Raw genomic sequence first — 22,659 nt, 5'->3', positions numbered from 1 at the left:
TTAATCTTGGTTTTGATCTCCACTGCTGCAGGGATTTCATTATCAAGCTTTAAGAAGAATTAGATCTGATGATATAAATGTGTTCTGCGGGAAGAAATTGGTTTATTGGTATAAAAATAAGTCAAATTTGATTAGCATATATATATTTTTTTAAAAATGTGATTTTAATCATTGTGTGTGTAAGAGGAGCCATGTTGAGAGGTGTATGCCAAATGAGTCACTAGTGTAATGATATCACACAATGTGACTAATGAACACACACACACACACACACACACACACTCTCACACACACACACACACTCCCCGGTGACCCCAAGCTAGCTGAATCAGGCTGCAGTGCCCCTTCTCATCAACCTCTAGTCTTGGCTCATCAAAGAGCCCCTCTCCTGCTGTGTGCGTCTGTGTGTGTGTGTGAGTGTGAGAGTGTGTAATAAAGTGATGCAGGTGTGTATGTGCATGTGTCCCAGCATGTGCACAGGTGTGTGTGTGTGTTTAATCAAGTCCCCCTTGCTCTGGGGTTGCATCTGTCAGCCGCTGCCACCGTTGTGATCGTTTGAACTCGCAGCTCTTTTCGAAGAGAACCTCTCTCATTAGCAGCAGCTTATGTAATCAGTGTCCCACAGGTATCCAGCACTTTCCCCGCCCCTGCCCGCCCGCCTGCCTGCTGCCTCCTGGAGGACCATATGGGAGCGCTGACCTGATGAGCAGGCAGCTGGAGGTAGTGAGGGTAATTAAAGCTGACCAAAGGCCTCTCAGGCAGAGAGGGTGTGAGTGGGTCCTCACAGATTGTGAAGGTCAGCTTTGAAAGGACTTTGCCAGCTCTCATTCACACATACACACACACACATGCACCAGCATGGTGTATCACCAGGTGTGTGCATTGGTGACATTTCTTGATTAAAGAGCAGGTTGAGAGTTTCATACAGACTGCAGCACAGAAACAATTTCAAGAACCCACATTTTGAAGAATCTGTGTACCAGCGCCCCTTTTTGCTCCACAGAAAAACCTTCTGAGAGCCTGGCGAAGCTTGTTGAGACAGTGACAATTCCTGGTCCCCCCGCCTAGTGCTGTCACATTGCTTTTATTACAGTGAAATCCACAGCGCCCTGGCTGGACAATGCATGAATGTTTAAATTGCTCAGAGTGTCCATTGGCATTACCGTCAAGTGGCACATCGAAAGCAGGGCAGGCAAAGTACTCTATGGTCCCTCATTCACATTATAATTCATTGACATTCCTCTTCAGTGCTCCTCTGCATCAGCCTGTATAGTACAGGTCTGTCCCCCTTGTTTGTTGCACATCATTAACCACAGTATAATGTGCAAATTAAAATAGAAATGGGAAACTGTCTATACGATTTAATGTAAGAGTGTAGTCTGTGTTTTTCAATCTTTTAGCTTCCTTTTTGTTGCTGCAACTTGTGTTCTTGCTTTAGCTGCAGAAAATCTTTCTCCACACACATCCACGACTTTTTGTCACATTGTTATTAATGGAGCCCAGAGCGAGCACAATATGCAACCTATAAGTTTTCTTGTTTGCGTCATTAAGCTCCACGGAGAGCAATACGCTTGATAATCGCAGTTCATTAAAGATGCACTGTGTGAGACAGACTGAGAACATGTCCTCCACCGCGGGGGGGCCCAGGAGACACGGCCAGCACAGCTCTCTGCCCAAGACGGCACAACACAACACAACACAACACAGCACAGTGCAGACAGGATGGATAGAACAGGCTCACTTTTATCACCTATACAACAGATTTATACCTGCACATAAACACAATAGACTGTGGGTCTGTTGTTATGTACAGTTTTATTTACAACTGAAAAACTCAGCAATGAAATCAACTTATGCACATCTTTCTATCTGTTTGGTATAATGCATAAATTGTGTATGTACTATTGATTGCCATATATACATTAATGGCTTGCTCCATCAACATGACGACATTGACATAATTTCTAAATGGTAGCACATCGTTTTACTATGTATAAACATTATGTTCTGTTACACTGTACATGAATTAACAGTCCAGAAGGCAGATATTTAAATATCAATATTTACATTCATGCATCCATCAGTTCTCTCATATAGGTACATGGTTGGGGTATACTGGTAGCTAATATCTGTGCATGTTTAAATGCAAGCATGTGTTTTTTCCAAATTTCCACAGTTTAGCCAATATCTATACTTAACTGACAGCCACAGAGTACAGCCCACTCTCGCTGAGTACACTCATCTGCATGCACACTCACGGACACACGCACTCACACACATGCACGCACAGACACACACACACTCACACACACACACACACGCACAAACACGCACACACAGATTTAATGTATAAAAGCAGAGCAGCGTTGAGTGATGCTCCAGTTCAGCTCAGTTGTGTTTTTCCAGCGGGGATGTGGAGGATGCCGGTGACAGCACTGAGTCACACACATCCCTGCTGAGGCCATCCTCTGTGCAACCTGATCTCTGGCTATTGGCTAAGTCTCCTGTCTCTCACCAGTCACAAGGTCAGCACTGGGCTCATGTCCCCTGTTTCTATAGCGATGGGCTAAGCCCTTCTTGACAGATAGAAAAATGAAGATTGTCGAATTCAAAACAAAGCGTGGCTGAAGGCATCTAGCTGACCCCAAGACTCTGGTTTGTGATAGCAGGTTTAACTTGTTAGGGGGGCGCTTGCCTTGAGATAATAAATTAAAATTGGGGACTGATGCAGCACAGAAATAATGTTTGGGAAACACACATTCACATAGCACATCGTAGAGACCCCTGACTTTTTTTTAGCAGAAGTCTCAGGGAAAAGCATATCAAACACCCAGAGAGACAGAACAACTGATACCAAAACTCTTTGCAGAGCAAGCGCGTTTTCTGCATCAGTGTCTCAACAAACTGACAGCAGGCTTAAAGCATCGGAGCATCACAAATGAATTATATGCTTTATAAATTATTCACTTAAAAAAAACAGAGAAATAAAATGAACTCATCAAGATTTGTAAAGATGTGAGTAACTTACAAGACAGTTTTTTTTTCTTTTAAGTAGAAAAATAAATTCAAAAGGTAGTAAATAAATGAGCAAGTAAATCGATGAATGACTGAAGTATATTACATTGAGTCTTCGGTGGCATTTTTGGCATGGTAAAATAACCAGAACGTCCCGTGTTGATGTCATTGCTCCTCTTTTTTTTTTAATATGGATTTCTTTAAATTGCATAGTCAGATGAATCCACATCTCAGAGCCGACAGCAACATCATGCCTTCTCACAAAGCATCTGTCTCAGAGATGGAGAACAAAAGATGGACAGTGTGGGGATTGGAGTATAAAAAAATGTTGCATTCTCTGTAAAAACTGCATGCACGTTTATTTATTGTGTGTGATGGGCTCGTCCCGTGTGGACTGCAGGGATGCTGTATTGTTCCGTTGCAGATGTCAACAATGTGTGAGGTCTGGATCTGCGGCAGACTGGCAGACAGTCCCTCTCCAGCCAGCAGCCAACCAGCCTGTCAGCAACACTTGCTGTTACTAAGAGCATAATGTTCAGCCTGCTGTGCCACTTTCGACACCATGGGGGTTTGTGGATTTCTCTCTCCGTCCTTTCTGGCGTCATTTTTTTTTCCTTCCATCTTTTCGCAGCTCCTCTCGAGCTGAATGGTGTCTTCAGTCCGGGCAACATGCCAAGCAAAGAGGGAAGGTTTACCTATTCGAAAACCTCGGGTAAAACCTTGTTGCATTCTGGGTGAGAAGGGATCGCTGTATTCGGGTGGGGGGGGGGTAAGGTGAGAGACGGCAATGGTGATGTCACTTCCTGCGTCCACCAGGAGACAGTCTATACCACAGTGTTGTTCGTACCCATGGCCTTCTTGTTACGGATGCTCATGGCATATTCCCCGCGACTCGTCCCGTTCTCTTCTTTTCGTAGTGGTTTCCTGCAAATAAACATTTTCACAAAGTAAAGACAAATTCCTTGACAAGAGAGTTGCCTCAGCTGAAGGCCCCGTCATTAAACAGAGACTGTTAACCTTTAGGCTGATTTGATTTCTCGTGCTGCTCCGGGTCTCAGCGATCCTTTCTAATAAGCTCGATGTTCAAAAGGTCACTTTTGTAAGGAGACAGGAGGGAAAGATACATCGCAACACGGGGGATAAGGCAATTACCTACTCTGACTGGTAGATGCAATCTTCCCTCTAAGTAATGAATATGTGTGTGGCTGTCAAAACAACTTGGGAATAACATCGATACATAACCTCCTCTCAACACTGGTTGCGCTGCCGTCCTCTCTATGAGTACGTTCTGGTGCAAAGTGAAGCTGCAACACATGATCCCCTTGCTGCTGCTGCTGGCCTGTGAAGAGCGGTATCATTCAATGCAGCCCCTTTCATGCACTCCTCGGTGCCTTTGTGGTTATTATATTTGTCCAGTGTACTGTGGCTTCTGCACCGACCCCCTCAGCTGCTCTCCCCTGCTCGGGCTTATGTAACTCGGAGAGACAGATCTGAATACAGTTAGTACAGTCATTGTCCCACTCAACACTGTACTATGCCTTCATTGCCACAGAGGACCCTTGAGCGACATCTTAGCTCAGCGTCTCCTCTCCTCTGAAAGCTCTGGCTGGCCGGTCCAACTTTGACGAACAGTCAGTCCCAGTCCAGTCCAGCGCAAATCTTTGTCCCTTCTCGGGCATCGTGCAGCGAGGGAATCCTTACAGGGTGAAATGAGCTCATGCTCGACATAATGCTAATACAACCACCCTGCAAGAAAAACTACGTTTGCTATGTTTGGTTTTTGTTGAGTCCGTGTCAGAGAGATGAAGATGAATATGTTAATTGTTTTTAAAGAGACTATGTAACTTTTGAAAAAATAAATAACACAATCGTCCTCTCACAAATGAAGAGTTGAGATCATATGGTGCCTGCAAATGGGGTCGTGTTTACCGTGTTCACCAAAAGAGTCCATATGACCTCTTGTATTCACGACCTCGTGGAGAGTGGAACGTTTCTGAAAGCTCTGAGTTCACGAGTTGTGATGTGTTCGTTGACGTTGTCAGAAATGGCGGAGGCTAAGGAAGTTCATTTTTTGGTGCATAATAAGTTAATATATTGTAATTTTAGTAATTTATTGTAATTTGTAATTATATAATATGTCTGAGGAAAATGTTGATATTCCCAACGGCCTTATATTTTTCCTCTGTCATTATGCCTTTCCTGCATTATGTTACCTACTTGCTAGCTTGCTATATCGTCAGCCTCTGTGGCTTCAAGACGCCGACAGTAACGTTAATATTTCCGTTGCGTAGCAGCGGTGTTCTCACAACTTAACCACTTGAACGCCAAGCATATCGTGTACACGACTTCCCATGTTGTAAACACGAGCTCACGAGTTTCATTTGAAGGCACCAATAAAAAATGAAATGCACTGTTGCTCAATTCCATACACTCAGGCGTTTTGCTGCTAAAGCTTTTTATGGTCTGATATGATTGGTAGCTTATGGCAACTAATGTTAACTAACCTTAGATAAATGTTACTGTGTAAATACCACTTGTGGCTAAAGTTCAGCAAAGCTAGATTTCAGACAGCATTTTGTGCTGCTGTTGTACGACATTGTATTATATTCTTTCTGTTATTATGTCCATGGACTCAAAACCGTACCACTGAGTTGAATCAACACATTTGACAAGATCTCAGTAAAAAAAATGCACCATGCATTGCAAGCTTCAAAATGGTAGCATTTATTATGCTTCGCACATCGGATTTCATTATAGTTCATACCCCTGTGTGTATTTACACGGAGAGTGTAAAATGAAAATGGACAGCTGATCTAAAGTTTTTCAATATCTGTTGTGAAAAATGTTTTTTTTGTGACATTTCTCTAGAATATGATTGATAGTGTAGTAAATGTTCAATTAGGATGTGTACTTTTCATGCATATGCTCATTTCCCTCTGCTGCCAACTCAATTTGTCTGCTTTCTTTTTTTCCATTGCTCCCGTATCTGATTCTGCCACACCTGTTAATCAACCGTCTTGTTGCTGTCAGGTTTTAAAACTGTTCCTGTCTCGGCTGTTTTTCAGCTGTCATTTCAGCTCCGTGAACCGCCTCCGCCCCTCCACCTCCGCACCTCCACCTCCACCTCCTGTGTTCCGGATACTTTCATCTGTCAACAAAGTCACTCTCAGAGTCTTCACCAGTCTTTAAAGCGTTTCGACTCAAAAAACTCAAAAACACTCTCAGTATGCCTCCTCTGTCATTTTTTAGCAACATGGCTCCAGGGTCTGTCTGTCAGTCCACCACTTTGGTCCAGACTGAAATACGTCAACAACTGATTGACGGATTGCCATGACATTTTTCAGACATTCATGATCCCTGGAGGATGACTCCTACTGACTTGGTTGATCCCCTGACTTTTCCTCTGGTGTCACCATTTGTTTGAAATATGTTGTTTTTTAATGAAATATCTCAACAATTGGATGGATTGTGCAAATTTTGCAACATTTGGTGCAGACCTTCATGTTCCCCTCAGGATGAATTGCAATAACTTTGGTTTATGACCAATCACCAATGAAATACTAATAATAAATGGTGATCGTGGTGAACATTACACCTACTTAGCATTTTTTTTTACCACTTTTTTTAAAGTCTTGCGCTTGTCTTGGTCTCGTGCCTTGTTGGACTCAGAGTCTCGGGCTCGGCTATTGAGAACTGGTCAAGTTGTTCCTGGCTGCTCAGCGGGCAGAGAGAGACAGTGGGGGAAAAACAGCGTGTAGAGCCGGCATATTTTCACATCTAGCTCTGTGAAATAAGGGTTTATTTCAACCAAACCAGAGTTGGTGATTGTGGAACAGTGGAAAGACTAAACAAAACGGTTTTGGTGAGTTTTATTTTGTTTCTGTCCAGTTTGAATGAAGTGCATTTTATGATAACTTAATAAAGGCAATTAAGCAAGTCTTTTAACTTTGCAATTTATACCTTTGTTACAGCTAGTCTGTTATCTAGCTATACATTTTGCCTGCATTAACCAAAATGAGCTGTTATCCAAGCTGTGTGTGTGTGGTTCCGCAGGACAGAAGAGGATTGGCATTGGAAAGACACTATTGCTTAACATGGTCCTGAACAGGGTTCGATTTGCTCTGGACTTGGGCTTGACTCGGACTCGATTGGACCTGGTCTTGGACTTGGCTTGTACTCGATTAAGTCGGTCTTGACTACAGCCATGGTGAGCATTGTCACTATGACCATGTTAGCATGCCACAGTTGGCAATTTAGCTCAAAGCACCACTGTGCCCAAGTACAGTACAGTACTCTTACTATTGTTATAAAGTTATCAATACAAATAAAAGTCATATAAATATTACTAACTCTCCTTACTTTGAACTAAAGCTTAACACTGTACATTGAGCCTTCTTTGTCATTTTATAGTCCCAGATTGATTATGATATTTGTGTTCATATTTTATCATTTACGAGCAAGATGATTATGAATAACTGTTTTTTGTGAACACCACTCACTGCATTTAATCTATAGTTGTCGGGATAGTTGGAGGTGAGGCCAGCTAATGGCTCTCGAGCAAAGTTTTAAACAAAATGACAAAGACTTCCTGTGGGACTCTGTCAGCTGGGAGGTGTCGTATGGCGCAGGACACCAGGGATACGTGCCGGCCATGTAGGACAGATGCTGCTTGATGTGTCCCTGTGGGACCCGGGGAAAGCCTCAAAATAGAAAGTGTCCAGCCCCGGGGTGGAAACACATTGTGCCGAGGGGGAGATGATTGGCTGATGCAGCTGCAGCTAGGGGAGTTGGGAAATACCAAAGTTTTCTCTAAGTGACAGACGGCAGTGTTTACAGCCAGTCTGGGAATTCTTCTACTTGGAATAAACAGTAAGCGGGGGCGATTATTCGTTTCACTGCAACTTGCAGCTCACAAATTATTTTAATTTGGAATATTTTTGTCAGGTCAGTATTGTCATCTGTCATGCTATAAAATGGCCCTGACACTGGTGATCTACAGCTTGCTGGAAGGGGCTTCAGCCCTGTTTATTTCTCCCAGGATGTAATCTGTGCTCAGACTGACCATGTCGCTTTGGGCCACCACAGAGGGCCGAGCACTGGGGCCTCAAGCCGACCTCTACCCGGGTGTTCAATAATAGATGCCATGCTGTTGACACATGGCAGGTGGCAACACAACATTTCACAGGTTAGATGAATATTTCATATCAAAGCTGTGCAATCACAGCGCACATTCCTGTTTGAAGTTTGGGGAATGGATCACGGCGAAAATTGGGACATGTGTTGAGCTGTTTACAATTACTCCAGCCATCTGGAAATTAGAGTAACGTGCTACGGTTCAAAGAAAACACATTATAAAACAGGCTGTAAAAATCTGTCGCCGGTTTTGAAGGTGCTGGTGTAGTCATTTTGAAAATAAAACAGAGGAGATTAATAATGTATTAGTAAATAGTGGATTGTAAACCATTTTGCCTGACAAGTAGTTTCCTTTTATTGCATCCCTGGTTGAGTATCTTGGATATAGTGTATTGCCCTTGGACAGGAGCAGCTGTGATGTATTATCCGTCTTTGGACAAGCCTCCCAGAGCGGTAAGTGATTGGGAAAAGCGTCTAGCTTCATTAGTCAGTTGGTTGGAGTTTTGTTTGTTTTGGCTCCTTGGATGGCTGACAGCCTGGACTGCAGCATCATGTCTTTTGCTTCGGATGGCACAGCAACACTGAAACGCAGCGTGTGTCTGAATCCTCTTCTCAGTGCTTGCACACACCAGCCTCCCTGGTGCTGTGGACTCTGAATAGAATTGTATGGAAGTGTTTTTTCCGTTCCAGCCCCTTTGCTTCTGACACATGACTGGCAGACAAAGATTATAAAAAATAACAAAAGGCCAGGAGGGCTGGGACCCGCAGAGCTAGCTTCTCTGCTGTCTGTGGTGCTCAGGCCTTGGACCTCGGCCAGCTGATTTTCATTGGGAAAGCCCGTAGCACTGAGGGGCTGAAGGGCTATATATAACCGGCTGTGTTATTCTCACTGACAAACCCTCTCTCACATTGGTATTGACTAAGACGCTCAATTACTGCCTTTGCTTGCTTTCGTAAATTTCTTTCTGTCCTTTTCGCTGCGTTGTTTCCTCTCCCTTCCACTCAGGATGATTAGAGCATCCGTGATAAATGTTGAAGGAATCACATTTTTCCCTGGACAGCTCTCCTATTGGCTGGTGACTAATGAATGTCTAATGAGGCCAGTCTGGCTGGACCTGTGTGTTTTTCCCTCCTCATTCAGAGTGGAGGGCAGCTCGGCGTGGCACAAAGTCTGCAGTCTAGAGCCCACAGAGCTTCAGGACACGACCCGCTTGCATGTATAAAAGATGTGGCCTGCGACTGAATGACTGCGCAAATTAATTCATAAATAATGACTTGGGTTTGGAGCTAGAGCCCGTATTGCAACAACACTTTGCTACCACTGCTGCATTAAAAAAGGTGCCCCTTGGCTACACAGGGGGCTGGAGAATTGCCATAATGAATTCCTGAGCCAACCACCCATTACTTCCGCTGCCTGACTTTGCCTATTTGTTGTTTAAAGAAAGGAGAGTTCTGCTGAGGGAAGCCATATCGGGCATGCAGGCTTAATATAATTCCATAAATATAATAAGGTATGATACTAAATCAATTTAAATACACATAAATAAAACATACACGTAGCGCACATATCTGTGGCCGTTCTCACATGGGTGTGTGTGTGTGACAGTTTATGCCATATTTTATAGAGTGTGTAAATATGCCAGGATGATGTATATGCGTATGTAAAGATGTTGTGAGTTTATGGATGGGTGCACACAAGTCGCCTCCTCGGCATGCCTCTCTGTGCATGTGCATCGCTTTGCACGATGTTTGTTAAATGTCTGCGAACATTAACATGGATGTCAGAGTGCATGTGTGACACCGTGCTGCCTGAATGTCACACACACACACACACACACACACACACACACACACACACGCACACAGAGAGAGAATTGGGTCTGGGTTGTGCTGCAGGCTAAAACCTCACGCAGCCTTTTTCTCTAATAAGCCAAATGGGGGAAACAGTTCCCGCTGCAACAGCGGCGTCTTGGGATTCCTCTGCTCGCCTCGCGCTTTCACTTTCATGAATGCAGCTGCCGTTCCAGGAAGCTTTAGACACTTATGCAAATTAAAATCAACACGGTATCGTAAAGCACCTCAATAGATTAATTTACAGGATGTTTCTGGGTGACTCAGCGCAGTGGATCTTTTCTCTGTGACATTTACAACCCCTTCCATTATCTAACCTCTGACCTCGGTGTGACCCAGCAGGGTGACGACAGGGTCATCGTATAGCCTCACACGCAGATAGTACTGTCTCCCATGGGTCAAATTACACATGATATGTTAAGTAGCCTGCCTGTGACAGTTCCTATTTCAATTTGTCATCACTTGAAAATATTTCAGAGATCTAACTGGAGCAGAACAGAAGAGAGAAAAGTGACATCCAACCTCTTGATGGCCTTGTAGCAGATGATGATGGCTGAGAGGAGGAAGACGACTGAGGCACAGCCCACCGTTCCGAGCACTACAATGTCCATCTCCATCCACCAGGGCCTCAACAAGGGCACCATGGGCTCTGCCACTTAGAGAAAAAACATAGAAGAAGAAGAGGGAGCAAAGGGAGGAGGAGGAGAGAGATTTGGATACAGAAGAAGAGAATGAGTGGAACGAATTTAACAAAATAAATCAGAAAACATTCACTATGCTCATCCCTTTTGACTAGATTGTATTATACAACACGATAACACGGAGGTGATTTTCTTCCCTCGCTCTCTGAGCTGGGAAGTAGCTGATGTGTCCTCGCCTGTTCTGTAGGTCTTAGGTTCAACGTTCAAAGATATCCAAGCCGACACCATGAATCATTTAAGGTCCCGTCAGCCCTCCTTACACCAGCACTCTTGTCCACACCAATTACCGTTGCAGGAACCTCCTGCTCTTTCCACATTAGATTTGTGGTGTAAGACCACTCACCAGGAATGTTGTATAACATTATGTGCATCAGCAACTTCGTGTCTGTAATGGACAACTTCTCTCCCTTCTCTTTCTGCAGCATTCAATGCCCTCCCAGCATCTACAAATCAGTTTAATCATGTGCATAATCTATCTATCTATCTATCTATCTATCTATCTATCTATCTATCTATCTATCTATCTATCTATCTATCTATCTATCTATGCTCCCGAGTAAATATACTCTGTTGTATATATCACAACAAACTCGTAGCTCCTGCATTTCCAGTTATTTCGTTATGAATGAGAGGAAGGGTTTACACCATGGCAACAAATACTCCTTAGTAATGCTGTGGACTATTTTCCAACGCAGCACATTTCCTACAGAGCAAATAACAAGGCACGGCTCTCCCCGGTACAGCACACCACGTCATAAGTCACTATGAATTTAAAAGCTCCTCTCAGCCAAACTTCCATTTTAATCCTGCAGTTTTGTCAACGGCTGTAGGATTTAATTCAGTCAGTGGTAAGGATCTACTTCATTGTGATAAAGCACGCTCCTTTGAAGGATTTCGGAAGCCATTTTTAGCACACACTGACTTACTTTACAGTGGCAATTTTTCCACACTTTTTTTTAGACTTGTAGCAGATAGATTAGGTCTCAGTCATTGTCCCAGTTTTTCACGTTTTTCACATGCATATTTATTGCATTTTTGAATACTACAGTTTAAAGCAAATGCTGAGCGTTAACCGTTCTGCAAATTGGGCTACTGAAGGAATATCAAGATAATTATGCGCCTGTATAGATTAAACTGAGAACTGAAGAGAAAAAAACTCCCTTTGAATGAATTATTCATGGTGTCTCCACCCTCTGCAAACATTTCAGTGTAAAGTTGAAAAGGAATGAAAATTGGCCTCTTTATCATATTTATCGTGACACACTGCTGTTTATGGATGCGTTCAGAGTTGCACTCATGCGTTGGCTGTAATTGGGCATTCAAACCCCCACCCTTAGCTCGCAGTCAGATGGCCCTGACAGCATTCATGCAACATGTAGAGAATAACTCTCAATAGGTAGCTCACATGGTGAGTCAGAGGTCCTTTTAAATTGACCAGACAGAGAGAAATCATTGGATGTGACTGATTAAAACCTTTACACTGCTGCCAGTTGAGACTTTGATGATTAAGTACTACCTCTCTACTCATATTTTATATAAAGGGCGCAGGGTGAGTGATGCTAAAGAGTCACAGTAATAGCTCAGAATGGCTGCATCATCAGCAACGCCTGTCCCATATTTCAGTGCACTGTTCATTAAGGTGCTTGAGAGTACATACAAATCATATCAATTTCCAGCGAGCAGGCTATAGTGAAATATGTTCGTCTATCTGTCAATGGATTTACCATCTCAGAAGGAGTGTTGGAGGATCCACACAGATATACACGCCAACACACACACACCCTCATTGCCGCCAGCTCAACTTCAAAACCATGCTAAAAACTACTGGGCTGCTTCATTAGCCCCTTATCTCGACCAAATTAAAGCTAATTAAATTAACTCATCTGTGTTTTAATCAGTGGTCCTCCGGGGGGAAACCCTACCAATGAACCACTGAGCTTGGCAGCCCAGCAGGCATGGATTTCACAGGCAGCTGGGTACTCCCCAAGGTCAGACCCGGCATAAATTAGTCCTGTGTTCAGCTGTCAACATCCTGCTGGCTCCATCACACGCACAGACGCACACGTGCAAAAACAGTGCCCATGCACGGGCGCTCACACAGTAATCTCAGGGGGTCGATGGTACATTTCTTTTCTTTTGAGCATAAAAGGAAACACTTCACTACAGCCAGTTGCTTGACACCTGCGTTTGGCTGGGAGTGAGCTCCAACTGTGGGGCGAGAGCAGACTGAGAGTGAGAGAGACAGACAGACTTTGGGGTGAGACAGGTGTGAAACCTGGGAGTCTTTTACCTGTGGTGCCCAGTAGCCGCGGGGGAGGCGGTGGAGGCGGTGGAGGAGGAAGAGGAGGGTATCTTCTACACCCGCATGCCAGCTGGCACTGTTCACTAACTTTCTCCGCCACAGTCCGTGAGCATGACCTCTGGAGTTCTCCCTTATGGTGAGGGAGAGAGAGAAAGAGAGAGGGAGACATTGAAATGACTGTCCTTCAGTGTATTACTCATGAGTGCCATCAGCACACAACACTGTGCAGCACAAATGGAGATGCTTGAACACTCAGCAGCCTCTCATCGGTTTACTGTGGATATCCTCTCAGCATTCTTTTCGTAATCAGTAGTGTTGTCACTACTGCTGGGGCTGCTGTGTATATATGTAATACATGCAGAATAGTATCACGTCTATGGCTGCAGCCAGCTCCACTGTAAGAAACCACCCACCAACAGAGTGGGCAGCAGGCTGCCCCGAGGAGAGTGTGCGTGGGTGGACTTGGAAACTCAAGCAGATCACATTACACATGAACCCTGGCAACAACTGCGTGCGTGTGAACAACAGCTCACCACTATCTGTAGGCAGCAGCACGGGGGCAGAGGTTAGAATACTCATCACTAACATATGCCTGCTGCAGGGATCCTGGTGGGATAACTGAATATTGTTATCATAAAAAAAAAAAACACAGTTGTTCCCACTACAAGAGAGCTCAGTGTGTGTGTGAGAGCTCAGTGTGTGTGTGTGTGTGTGTGTGTGTGCAAAGCTCTATATTCATCATGCCTTTACTGGAAACTACACACATGCATGCTTGACAGTATTTCCTAAACACAGGTGTGCCCTGGACTGATCCCAACATCTGGTGTAAACACACATTGCATATTCATTGCAGCATTAATTTGGAAGTTGAAGAAACAGCTCTTATGGGTCAGAAAATCAAACTCCAGTCACATTAGTGCAACATCTCCTCATGCGTAAAATGCGCCTGAAACATGCTTCCTTACCTGGCATGAGAGTAAAAACAGTGAGAGAAGACAATGACCGAAGAAAAAAGGCCAGAAACTTAAAGTAAATGGCATTAGATCTTGGACCAGCATTCCTCTTGCGCTGTTCTCGAAGATACTAGGCAGCGATTCCAACAAATGAATGCAGTATACATAGGCTTGAAGTGTTTGGGAAATAACCATCCACCCTGTCCAGTTCAGCGGCGAGATCTGTGACAACAAGCGTCTCCACAAATAGTTTATGCCACAATCATTTTCCTCTTGAAATCCCGTTGTCGGTAGCATAGGACAGGCAGAGCCGGCAGGAATGAGTAGCAAAAATCTCGATAATTCACATCTCGAAAAGTAGTTTCTTTTTCTTATTGGCACTCAGATATAGCGACCTGAATCACGCCGCTATACTCCGATGTGCAATGTGAGGGCGGTGGATGGCCCGTGCCTTTACATCCCTCCTCGGCTGCGAGCATGAGTGCAAATGGGCCATCGAAGTTAGATAGAAGAGGAGGAAGAGAGGAAAAAAAAAAAAAAAAAACACAGAGAGAGATCCTCAGGAAATATCGTGCGGCAGGATTTTCCTCTCACAATGGGATCACACACACAACTTATCTAGAGGCTGAGCTGAGCAGTGTGATGGGCGAGTCCGGAGGGTTAAACTGATGCATCCTCCACTCTGTGCCAAAATACAGAGGGCTGTTTTATACTGGAGCATCACTTGATGTGCAGGCTTGCTGCTCACATCAGCTCATCCTGACAGCGTGGTGTTGGTGTGTTGCTCAAACAACATCCAGCCTGCATGCACCTCTCCAAAAGTACCACACGCACAGGGGGGAGGAAAGGTGGGTATGTAGGCGTCGGGGCTTTTGTTTGTTTTTGTTTGCTTGTTTATGTTTTTTTTTATAGTGGTCCAGGGCAGAAAGTATAGCCCACAATGCGTGGAGGCGAATCCAGTAAGGATGACGCGCACTAGACCGGATTAAAGTCAAGTGGAGAGAGAGAGAGAGTGAGAGAGAGAGAGAGAGAGAGAGAGAGAGAGAGAGAGAGCGAGAGAGAGAGCTACACTTCCTCACCAAATGTGAGAAATATAAAAACATCAGGGAAATATATTTCAAAAGAATCAATTTAATAACTAAAGGTTTTCTACAGCTCTCAGATGAAGACAAATTATCAGTCCTACTGGGGGAGGACACTAAGAGCTGTGAGCTGGTAGCAGTCTATGTTGCTGCCTGCCATCAACTGATGGACAGGGACATCAACTGATGGACAGGGACAGCTGTCTGCACCTTGTTGTTGTTTGATTGTTTATTAGTTTGCTTTGTTTCCTGTTGATATCGTTGTTCCAACACATTTTGACTTGTTATGAGTTTTATTTATTTGATCTAATTGATGTTAATGAAATGTAACTATTGTAAATTTTCATCATTTGAATATGCTTTTGCAATATGTACATTGTTACATCATGCCAATAAAGCCATTTGAAATGAATTGAATTGAGAGAGAGAGAGGGTTCATTTTTTTATTTTTTTTAAAGTTATCCTTTGATATTGCAATATATTGTTATTAATTGTTTTTTATTTTTTTGTTTGTTTTATTGACACAACAAACATTAATTACTTCTTAAATATTTTCTTCCATTTACATGCATGTTATTTTTAAACATCTACATTTATCCTTTGATATTGCAATATATTGTTATTAATTGTTTTTTATTTGTTTGTTTGTTTTATTGACACACCAATCATTAATTACTTCTTTATTGTTTTCTTCCATTTACATGCATGTTTTTTTTTTAAATATCTATATATTGTAATTTGCTTAATGAATTGTATATATGTATATATATGTTTTTGTTTTTATTTTTTTTATTTTTATTTATTATTGAATTGACGCTTTGGCAATATTGTTCACCTGACAGTCATGATCAATAAAGCAAATTGAATTGAATTGAATTGAATTGAGAGAGAGAGAGAGACGCCTACCAGTGAAAACACTGCTCCCCATGTATGTATGATGTGCCTGCTAGAACACTCTGTGGTTCCAATGTCCCAAAGTAGGCTAAACAATCCTGATGTAACCTGGCATTCACTGCTGGAGCTCAACTGCAAAAGACATTTATAAGATATTTATTAGATGTTTATTTTTAAACCCAGAGCTTCATTTGACTTTTTGGTTTGCCACCATATTGATATAAGAGAGGTGATTCTGTAGTAGGCCAAAGAATTAGTGTTGTTTTTTTAAGAGGAGCAGAGTTGCATAATGTTGTTGATGGTCTTCACAAGGCACAGTTATGAAATGATACCCCACAGCCCACAGCTATGTACATGGTAGTACTAGAGACACAACGTGACATTCACAGTTTACTAAAAACAGACAGTGGGGATGAAGCTGTGGTGCTCATCTGAAGGGAGGCAATATAGAAGAAAGTGTTTGAATTGTGTTATTCTTGGTCACAATGACCTTATTTTACATCACATTTATAAAAAAAAAAGTCCTTGTACTATAGGGCTGACCCGAATGTTTCCAAGCTTCGACTGCTGCCATGGTATTTGACCTCAAAAATCGCTATTCGAATGCTTCGTTTTTAATTTTAAGTATGTAATAATAATGTATAAATCCCAAAATAGCCCATGAAATAAGGAATAATCCCACAACATTATTCATTATTCATACTCAACATGGATTAATATTAGTAATTCTCAGACAGATATCGCTGTTTGTTGTGTGTAGAGGTCTGTATGCTTCGCAAAGCTTCGAATAACTTCGACATTTCTCACCGAAGCTTCGAAGCCCCAAAAATGGTAATCGAGACAGCCCTAGTACCAACTGCTCCTATGGGTTACTTTATTGATCACAATTCTAGAACAATTGATTGATTATTAGGGTATTATAGAAATTAATCGATTGTTTATTGTCATTCTACAAGAAAAAGCTGCAAACTACACCAACCTCCAGCTTCTCAAATGTGAGAATTGATGTTTTTTCTGTCTTATATAATTGTAAATATGAATATCTTTAGGTTTTGGACTGTTGATTGGACAAACCGAGACATTTGGAGACATTACTTTGGTATTGAGGAAACGGTGATTGGCATTTTTTCACCATTTTCTGACATTTTACAGACTTTCATCACTTCTGAAAAGATGTATCCTCTACAGGGATCTTTGTTGTGGAGCCCCAACATTGCCCCTCATACTGTCTTGCTTAAAGGCACTTCAACAGGAGTTATGCTTGAAGCTGACATGTCTGCTTGTCAGGTAAGTCTCTCAGCTCAGCACACCAACAAACTGCCCGGCCTCTATGTCATTTTCATTTCATGTTTCATAAATCCACAATCATTTCTGGTGCCCAAAGGATTTCTGTTTGAAAGCATTGCTTGTGGTTTAAAATACCAGAAGTGACAGCCAATTGTGTCACAGCCTGCTTCTTCCAAATAACACAAACAGCATCTAAGCCAACTATTCAAACAACTTTGGATTGAGATCAATGGATTCAGCATCTCGCCCTGCAGCCTTTTGGTGCCGCTGAGCATTTATCACATCTCTTGCCTATCAAAAAGCTCTTCACAGACAGTAATGGGGTGAGATAATGCACAAGAGCTGTGGATGACTTTTAGAGTGGAAAATCCACATCTGCTGCTGCTGAGCTGCATTTGCGCGTGCAATGCAGAGGTTTTACAGTTTTTGGAGTATACAACGAGCCTGGATTTGGCGTATAGTGTGCCCGGTGGTTCAGCTCGTCCATCCTCTCCTACAGTCTGTCCCGGTATCGATTATCTGACAAGAGGAAAGCACTACATCCTCCAGGTTCCTTCCTGCTGCCTCACCTCATTCCAACTAGCAGCAATCTGCCACAACATACATCACAGCCCCTTTAAACTCAGATAAGAAAACCTCTTAATAAGATTACTGTGGTCTTTCATTCTTATTATTCTTGCTGAGATACTTAATCAGCAACTCTGCAAACAAACAGAGCCCAAAAATACCGCTTGCATCAAACAGAAATAGATTTTAATACACTGTGTCATTTAAGGAATATTAATGTTCAGAGAAAATTAACTCCACTGCATTTATCTTTACTATGTATGTATTTCTTCATTATTATTATTATTATTTATTTCTCCAGCTTGGCTGTATCATTGTAGAGGTAGCTTGCCATCTAGTGGGAAAGTCTGGCAACACATGCCATTAAGGTGCTCTCTCTCTATAAATATATTAACAGATCACTGGAGCAAGTGGATAAATTAAGTAGTGAAAAGGGCAGAAAGTGCATTTTTATCTGGAGCTGGATTTTTTGGTTTTGCTGGATTTTTCTTATTATATAGTTCTTTTTTGTTTATTGTAAATTCATCTGTATTTATTCTGTATCTGCATTAGGGCTGTCACAATATCAGATATTCACTACACCATTATCATGGCCAAAAGAATTCACAATAACATTATTCTTGCAATATCTATAAAGAAAATTATGCTATCAGTCAAATTCATCTTTAACTTTGTTTATTGTGCATTTTGTCTCTTTTTTTGCAAATTAATTACACTCAAAATATGAGCGTGGGGAGGTGGAGAGAGAGTCCATAGCCATTACTGTACAAAAGCGTGATTTAAGAGGCACTGGGTTATTTACACAATATTATGTAGGGCTGTCAATCAATTAAAATATTTAATTGCGATTACACACATTTTGTATCCGTTCAAAATGTACCTTAACGGGAGATTTGTCAAGTATTAATTACTCTTATCAACATGGGAGTGGACAATTATGCTTGCTTTATGCAAATGTATGTATATACTGTATATGTATTATTAACATATCAATGTTTCGCTTTTTAAATATCACAGTTATCGTCAATACCGGTATATCGCGACACCGCTAATATGCATATAGGTTTTTGTCACTTTATCACAATTCGAAAATATTTTACAGAAGAAAAATAGAGAGCAGATGTCAACAAAGAACTGGAACCAAATAGAGAATACACCGGTCTAATGTCTTGTTGTCTATGTCCATATTGCCCCTAGATTTATCCAGATCCAGATATGATAGTATCCTTGTTGTTTGCCATGAAGGTGATCAGTTTCTCACATTTTTTTAGGAGATATCTCCTCCATATTCCTCAGGGAAACTGTCACTATCCCTCACTATGTCCATATCATGTTGGATCCATTTTCTACCCGTTCTTAGTTGTTGCTTTTTTGCAGCTAACCAGCCAACACTGCTGTTGAGAATGAAGTTGTATTTTTAATGTGAGATGTGATGAAGAAGCAAATTAAATACTTCCACCGAAAGTCTCTCCATTTCCAGTGATACAGGTGACAGAAAGAAAGAGCTTACCATATAAAGTTGCAATAACAGATGTATCTTAGACAGCATCTGCCAAGGAGCTAGTACAGACAGAGTCCGAATCAGATTTCAGTCATATTAGAGCTCCACTGGGCTTCTACTACAGACTAGATATCTGTTACAGAGTGCAAACATGGTGAGAAATGATGCTTCGGTAGTTTGTAACATTATTGTGCATCACAAACACTCCCTGGCTGCAACCTTTTCTCAGCCGCAGTTTGCATGTGCACCAAAGATATGCAAGTTAGGTGCATATCTTTGTTGCACACATGCAGCAGTTAAAGTGTATGTTGGTTTTCCTGTGTTAGTTGGATTGCTGGGGTGTGTAGGCAGACCCCAACAGCCCCTCTTAAAATGGATTAAAGTGGACATGTAATAATACAAAATGAGTGTTTTCCAGAAGTTCCATAAATCAGCTCAATCCTCCAAACATCCCGTCCACCTGTCTTGGCACAAGGACAGCGTCACATTGTGGGATTTATGGATGCCACTATGCTTCCTCCTTCTCTTTCTCCCTCACTTCAAAAGCACAGGAGTGGGGTGACAGGCCAGGGGAGGGGAGCCCCATTGTTAATTGGCCTTTTCAGCAGAACAGAGAGGTGAAGAGAGAAGAAGAAAAAGAGGGGACGACAATGGGGTCCCATTGCCTCTCCAGAACAAGAGGGATGCACCGCCTTCAAAAAAGATAGACCAGTCAGAGCACATATAGACCTGCAGGGCTCTCCTCAGACAACCCCAAACTGAGTGAATGAGGCAATCAATCATGTTGGCTGCAGCTCACTGGGAATAAATGGCCTGTAGCCTCCTCGATATAGACTGCAGAATGGTTTCAAAAAAATCTCTCTCCTGGTGCTGTGCAGGGTATTTAAGGGTAGCATAGTGCACAGGCATGAGATATTAGGCGTATACTTCCCAGACAAACAGTTTCCTCACATCTCATTCCACTGCTGCTGCGGTTCAATGGAACGATAGGTACTCTTTTACCCACTTCAATAAGGGGATGAAGCTCAATTAGCATTTCACAAGTCCCCTTTTCCTCCTCCATTGCAACCTTCCCTGCAGAGCCCATGCTTTCTCTGGGGATTGTCCTGTTTTGGGCCCTTGTTGCCGTTGGCAGGGTGACAGTATTCGAGTGTGCAAACTTGTGCTATTGTCCTTGGGCCAGAGGGAGCCATGGAGACCCCATAATATGACACAGGAAAATGTTTGCTGATGGCAATTCTATGGGCTTTGTCCCGACTCTTTCTCCTTCATGACGACTCGATTTAAGTCTCTAAATGTTTGACTACAAATGCAGGAGTGCTATCCAGCTCCTTTGCCTTTGTCCCGCGAGGTTTGAATGAGTAATTCAGCCTTTGTGTCGCTCGATTGAGGGGGCAAACAGAAAGACAAGATTCTTGAGCGTTCAAGCCCCTTTCCATGGTTATGCACTCTTTAGATCCCCCCCACCTCCCTCACCAAATCCTACAGCTGACATCACTCTTGGGGAGGGGGGTATCTATGTTAAAGGACTCAACTTTAACAGCTCCAGAGTAATGTTAGAATGCATGCATATTTCAGCAAAACTCATTTTTATTCATGCACACTCCTGGATTTTAGGAGATGGTTTTGGCCAACGTGCAGGAAATCACCGTGCAGGAGAAATATCGCATCCCCTTCAGAGGCTTTTTTATCCCCCAGGTCTCCATGACAACAATTTGCAATGGTGAAGAATTCGATAGCAGGGCGCTTGGAGGCTGATTGGGGAGCATTGTGAGGGGGCCTGGGGGTCGCTGATTGGTTCAAGGAAAGCACCATAACTACAAGGAGTTTATATTCATTCAACTTGTTGAAGTGCTCCTATACTGCAGCCTGGAGAGAAGTCTGTGCTTGCAAGGACTGTGGCTCCGAGAGAGTCTGGATTCATCCAGCACAGTGGTGAGTAAAACAAGAGGCATCACGTTTAATTTCTAGGCTTGATTGCAGAATTCTTACAACAAGAGAATAATTGACTTGTTGTCTGATCTCCCTTTAGATCTTGATGGTGGACTACAAGCTCCAACATGGACTGATTTGATCAAAAAATCTTTTGCAGAAATGGCAGACAGTGAGGTGAAGACGCTGCTGAATTTTGTCAATTTGGCATCCAGCGATATCAAAGCGGCCCTGGACAAGTCGGCTCCGTGCAGACGCTCCGTGGATCACAGGAAATATCTACAGAAACAACTGAAGCGTTTCTCTCAGAAGTACTCCAGAGTCCCGAGATGCCACGCGCACAGGTCTGCAGAATACGGGTGCGCCAAACCGGTGCTGGGGACTGTCCACCAGGGTGTGAAGGTCACAGAGAAGGTCACACCGGATACGCAATGCGTGGAGAAGGTGGAGAAGGAGCAGGTGCCTATGAGGAAACGCCAACTACCGGCCTCGTTTTGGGAGGAACCTAAGTTGACCCAAACTAAGAGGGAGCACCCACATTTAGGATTGAAAAGGAACCCCGCAGGCGCATCTGAGGGCGGTGAGAATGAAAAGAGGAAAAGGAGTTATGATGATGATGATGATGATGCGAAGGCCGCTCTGTCTGCGTCCAGTCGGCGCAGCTCTGCGGATAAAGAGACGCTGAAACTGGACCTGACCTCTCACCACTGTGTGAGCATGTGCGCCTGCTGTCCCTTCCAGTACCACGGACACCAGGTCCTCCACAGTCACATCGTTGTCCCCCATCCGCCCCTGGGACTGTGGAGCAAAGCAGCAGCAGAGACAGAGAGACCTGAGCATCCTTATGGACAGAAGATTCACACGCACGTTGTGGTCAAACCCATACCGACCAAACCCACCGTCCAGTCACCCATCTTCAGTGTGTTTGGATTCATTTAACTACTACTACTAATGGACCAGTCACACACACTCAAATGTGTAAATAGGACTAATTATTTTCATTTTGTGTTCTTTATCGTTCAACATTTGTACATAAGACACTTCCTCGAGCACTTATTGGGATGCTTCATCTATTTTTATTGTTTGAATCTAAAGGACTAAGTTGCACTTGCAGAATAACGTCACCATGTTCACTTTCATGCCAGTTTGATGCCTTCCAAGTATGTGACAGTAAGTTAAAAGGTTTCTACTTTTAGGGCTCTGCAGAGAATGACTGCTTTTTTTTCCAGTACCAAAAGTCATGCAAATGAATGAGAGCATCCTGTTTTAGTTTTCCCTTTCAACTATGAGAATAGAATGTGGGCCATAGATTGCTCTTTCTTTGTCAAAGTAATGTTTGATAGGCACATTTGAAACAATGACTTTATTTTTAAATAAATGATTCAACTTCCCTCCAGAAGTCCTTTGGGCATTAGATTATTTCTGCTTTCATTGAGCGTTT

General features: G+C 42.8%; 2 protein-coding genes and 1 long non-coding RNA gene across 4 annotated transcripts; 2 read left to right on the top strand and 1 right to left on the bottom strand.

Moving 5' to 3' along the window:
* Positions 1 to 1,723: 1,723 nt before the first annotated feature.
* On the bottom strand, positions 1,724 to 19,486 carry prima1 (proline rich membrane anchor 1). 2 transcript variants are annotated; one of them, XM_037747136.1, is made up of 4 exons: positions 19,296 to 19,486; positions 12,991 to 13,132; positions 10,522 to 10,654; positions 1,724 to 3,939 (listed from the first exon to the last, which is right to left on the bottom strand). In XM_037747136.1, the coding sequence occupies exons 1-4, from the start codon at positions 19,332 to 19,334 to the stop codon at positions 3,840 to 3,842; spliced, it is 414 nt and encodes a 137-aa protein (XP_037603064.1). In that variant the 5' UTR covers positions 19,335 to 19,486; the 3' UTR covers positions 1,724 to 3,839. The 2 variants fall into 2 exon arrangements, with proteins under 2 accessions (XP_037603064.1, XP_037603063.1); XM_037747135.1 differs by lacking the exon at positions 19,296 to 19,486 and adding an exon at positions 13,968 to 14,691.
* LOC119474853 lies at positions 7,895 to 10,772 on the top strand. The gene is made up of 2 exons (XR_005203674.1): positions 7,895 to 8,601; positions 10,477 to 10,772. It is a non-coding gene; the product is annotated as an uncharacterized LOC119474853 (long non-coding RNA).
* A 1,351-nt stretch (positions 19,487 to 20,837) lies between the features above and the next one.
* On the top strand, positions 20,838 to 22,614 carry LOC119504289 (protein FAM181A-like). Its single transcript, XM_037796339.1, has 2 exons — positions 20,838 to 21,221; positions 21,319 to 22,614. The coding sequence occupies exon 2, from the start codon at positions 21,381 to 21,383 to the stop codon at positions 22,155 to 22,157; it is 777 nt and encodes a 258-aa protein (XP_037652267.1). The 5' UTR covers positions 20,838 to 21,221; positions 21,319 to 21,380; the 3' UTR covers positions 22,158 to 22,614.
* Positions 22,615 to 22,659: the final 45 nt, after the last annotated feature.

This window comes from Sebastes umbrosus, chromosome 16 (genome assembly GCF_015220745.1).
Source record: "Sebastes umbrosus isolate fSebUmb1 chromosome 16, fSebUmb1.pri, whole genome shotgun sequence".
In the NCBI taxonomy this organism is placed as follows: Eukaryota; Metazoa; Chordata; class Actinopteri; order Perciformes; family Sebastidae; genus Sebastes; species Sebastes umbrosus.
Note: the sequence above shows the minus strand (reverse complement) of the source record. Positions and strands in the feature narration are given on the sequence as shown.

Bases quoted from the DNA above. Each gene is read 5' to 3' on its own strand.
- prima1 (XM_037747135.1), bottom strand. From the start codon at position 14,252: ATGCTACCGACAACGGGATTTCAAGAGGAAAATGATTGTGGCATAAAC. The intron at 13,133-13,967 runs GTAAGGAAGCAT...CCTCACCATAAG, and splicing joins TGTTTTTACTCTCATGCCAG to GGAGAACTCCAGAGGTCATG. The intron at 3,940-10,521 runs GTTGGATGTCAC...GTTTATTTGCAG, and splicing joins TGCTACAAGGCCATCAAGAG to GAAACCACTACGAAAAGAAG.
- LOC119504289 (XM_037796339.1), top strand. From the start codon at position 21,381: ATGGCAGACAGTGAGGTGAAGACGCTGCTGAATTTTGTCAATTTGGCA.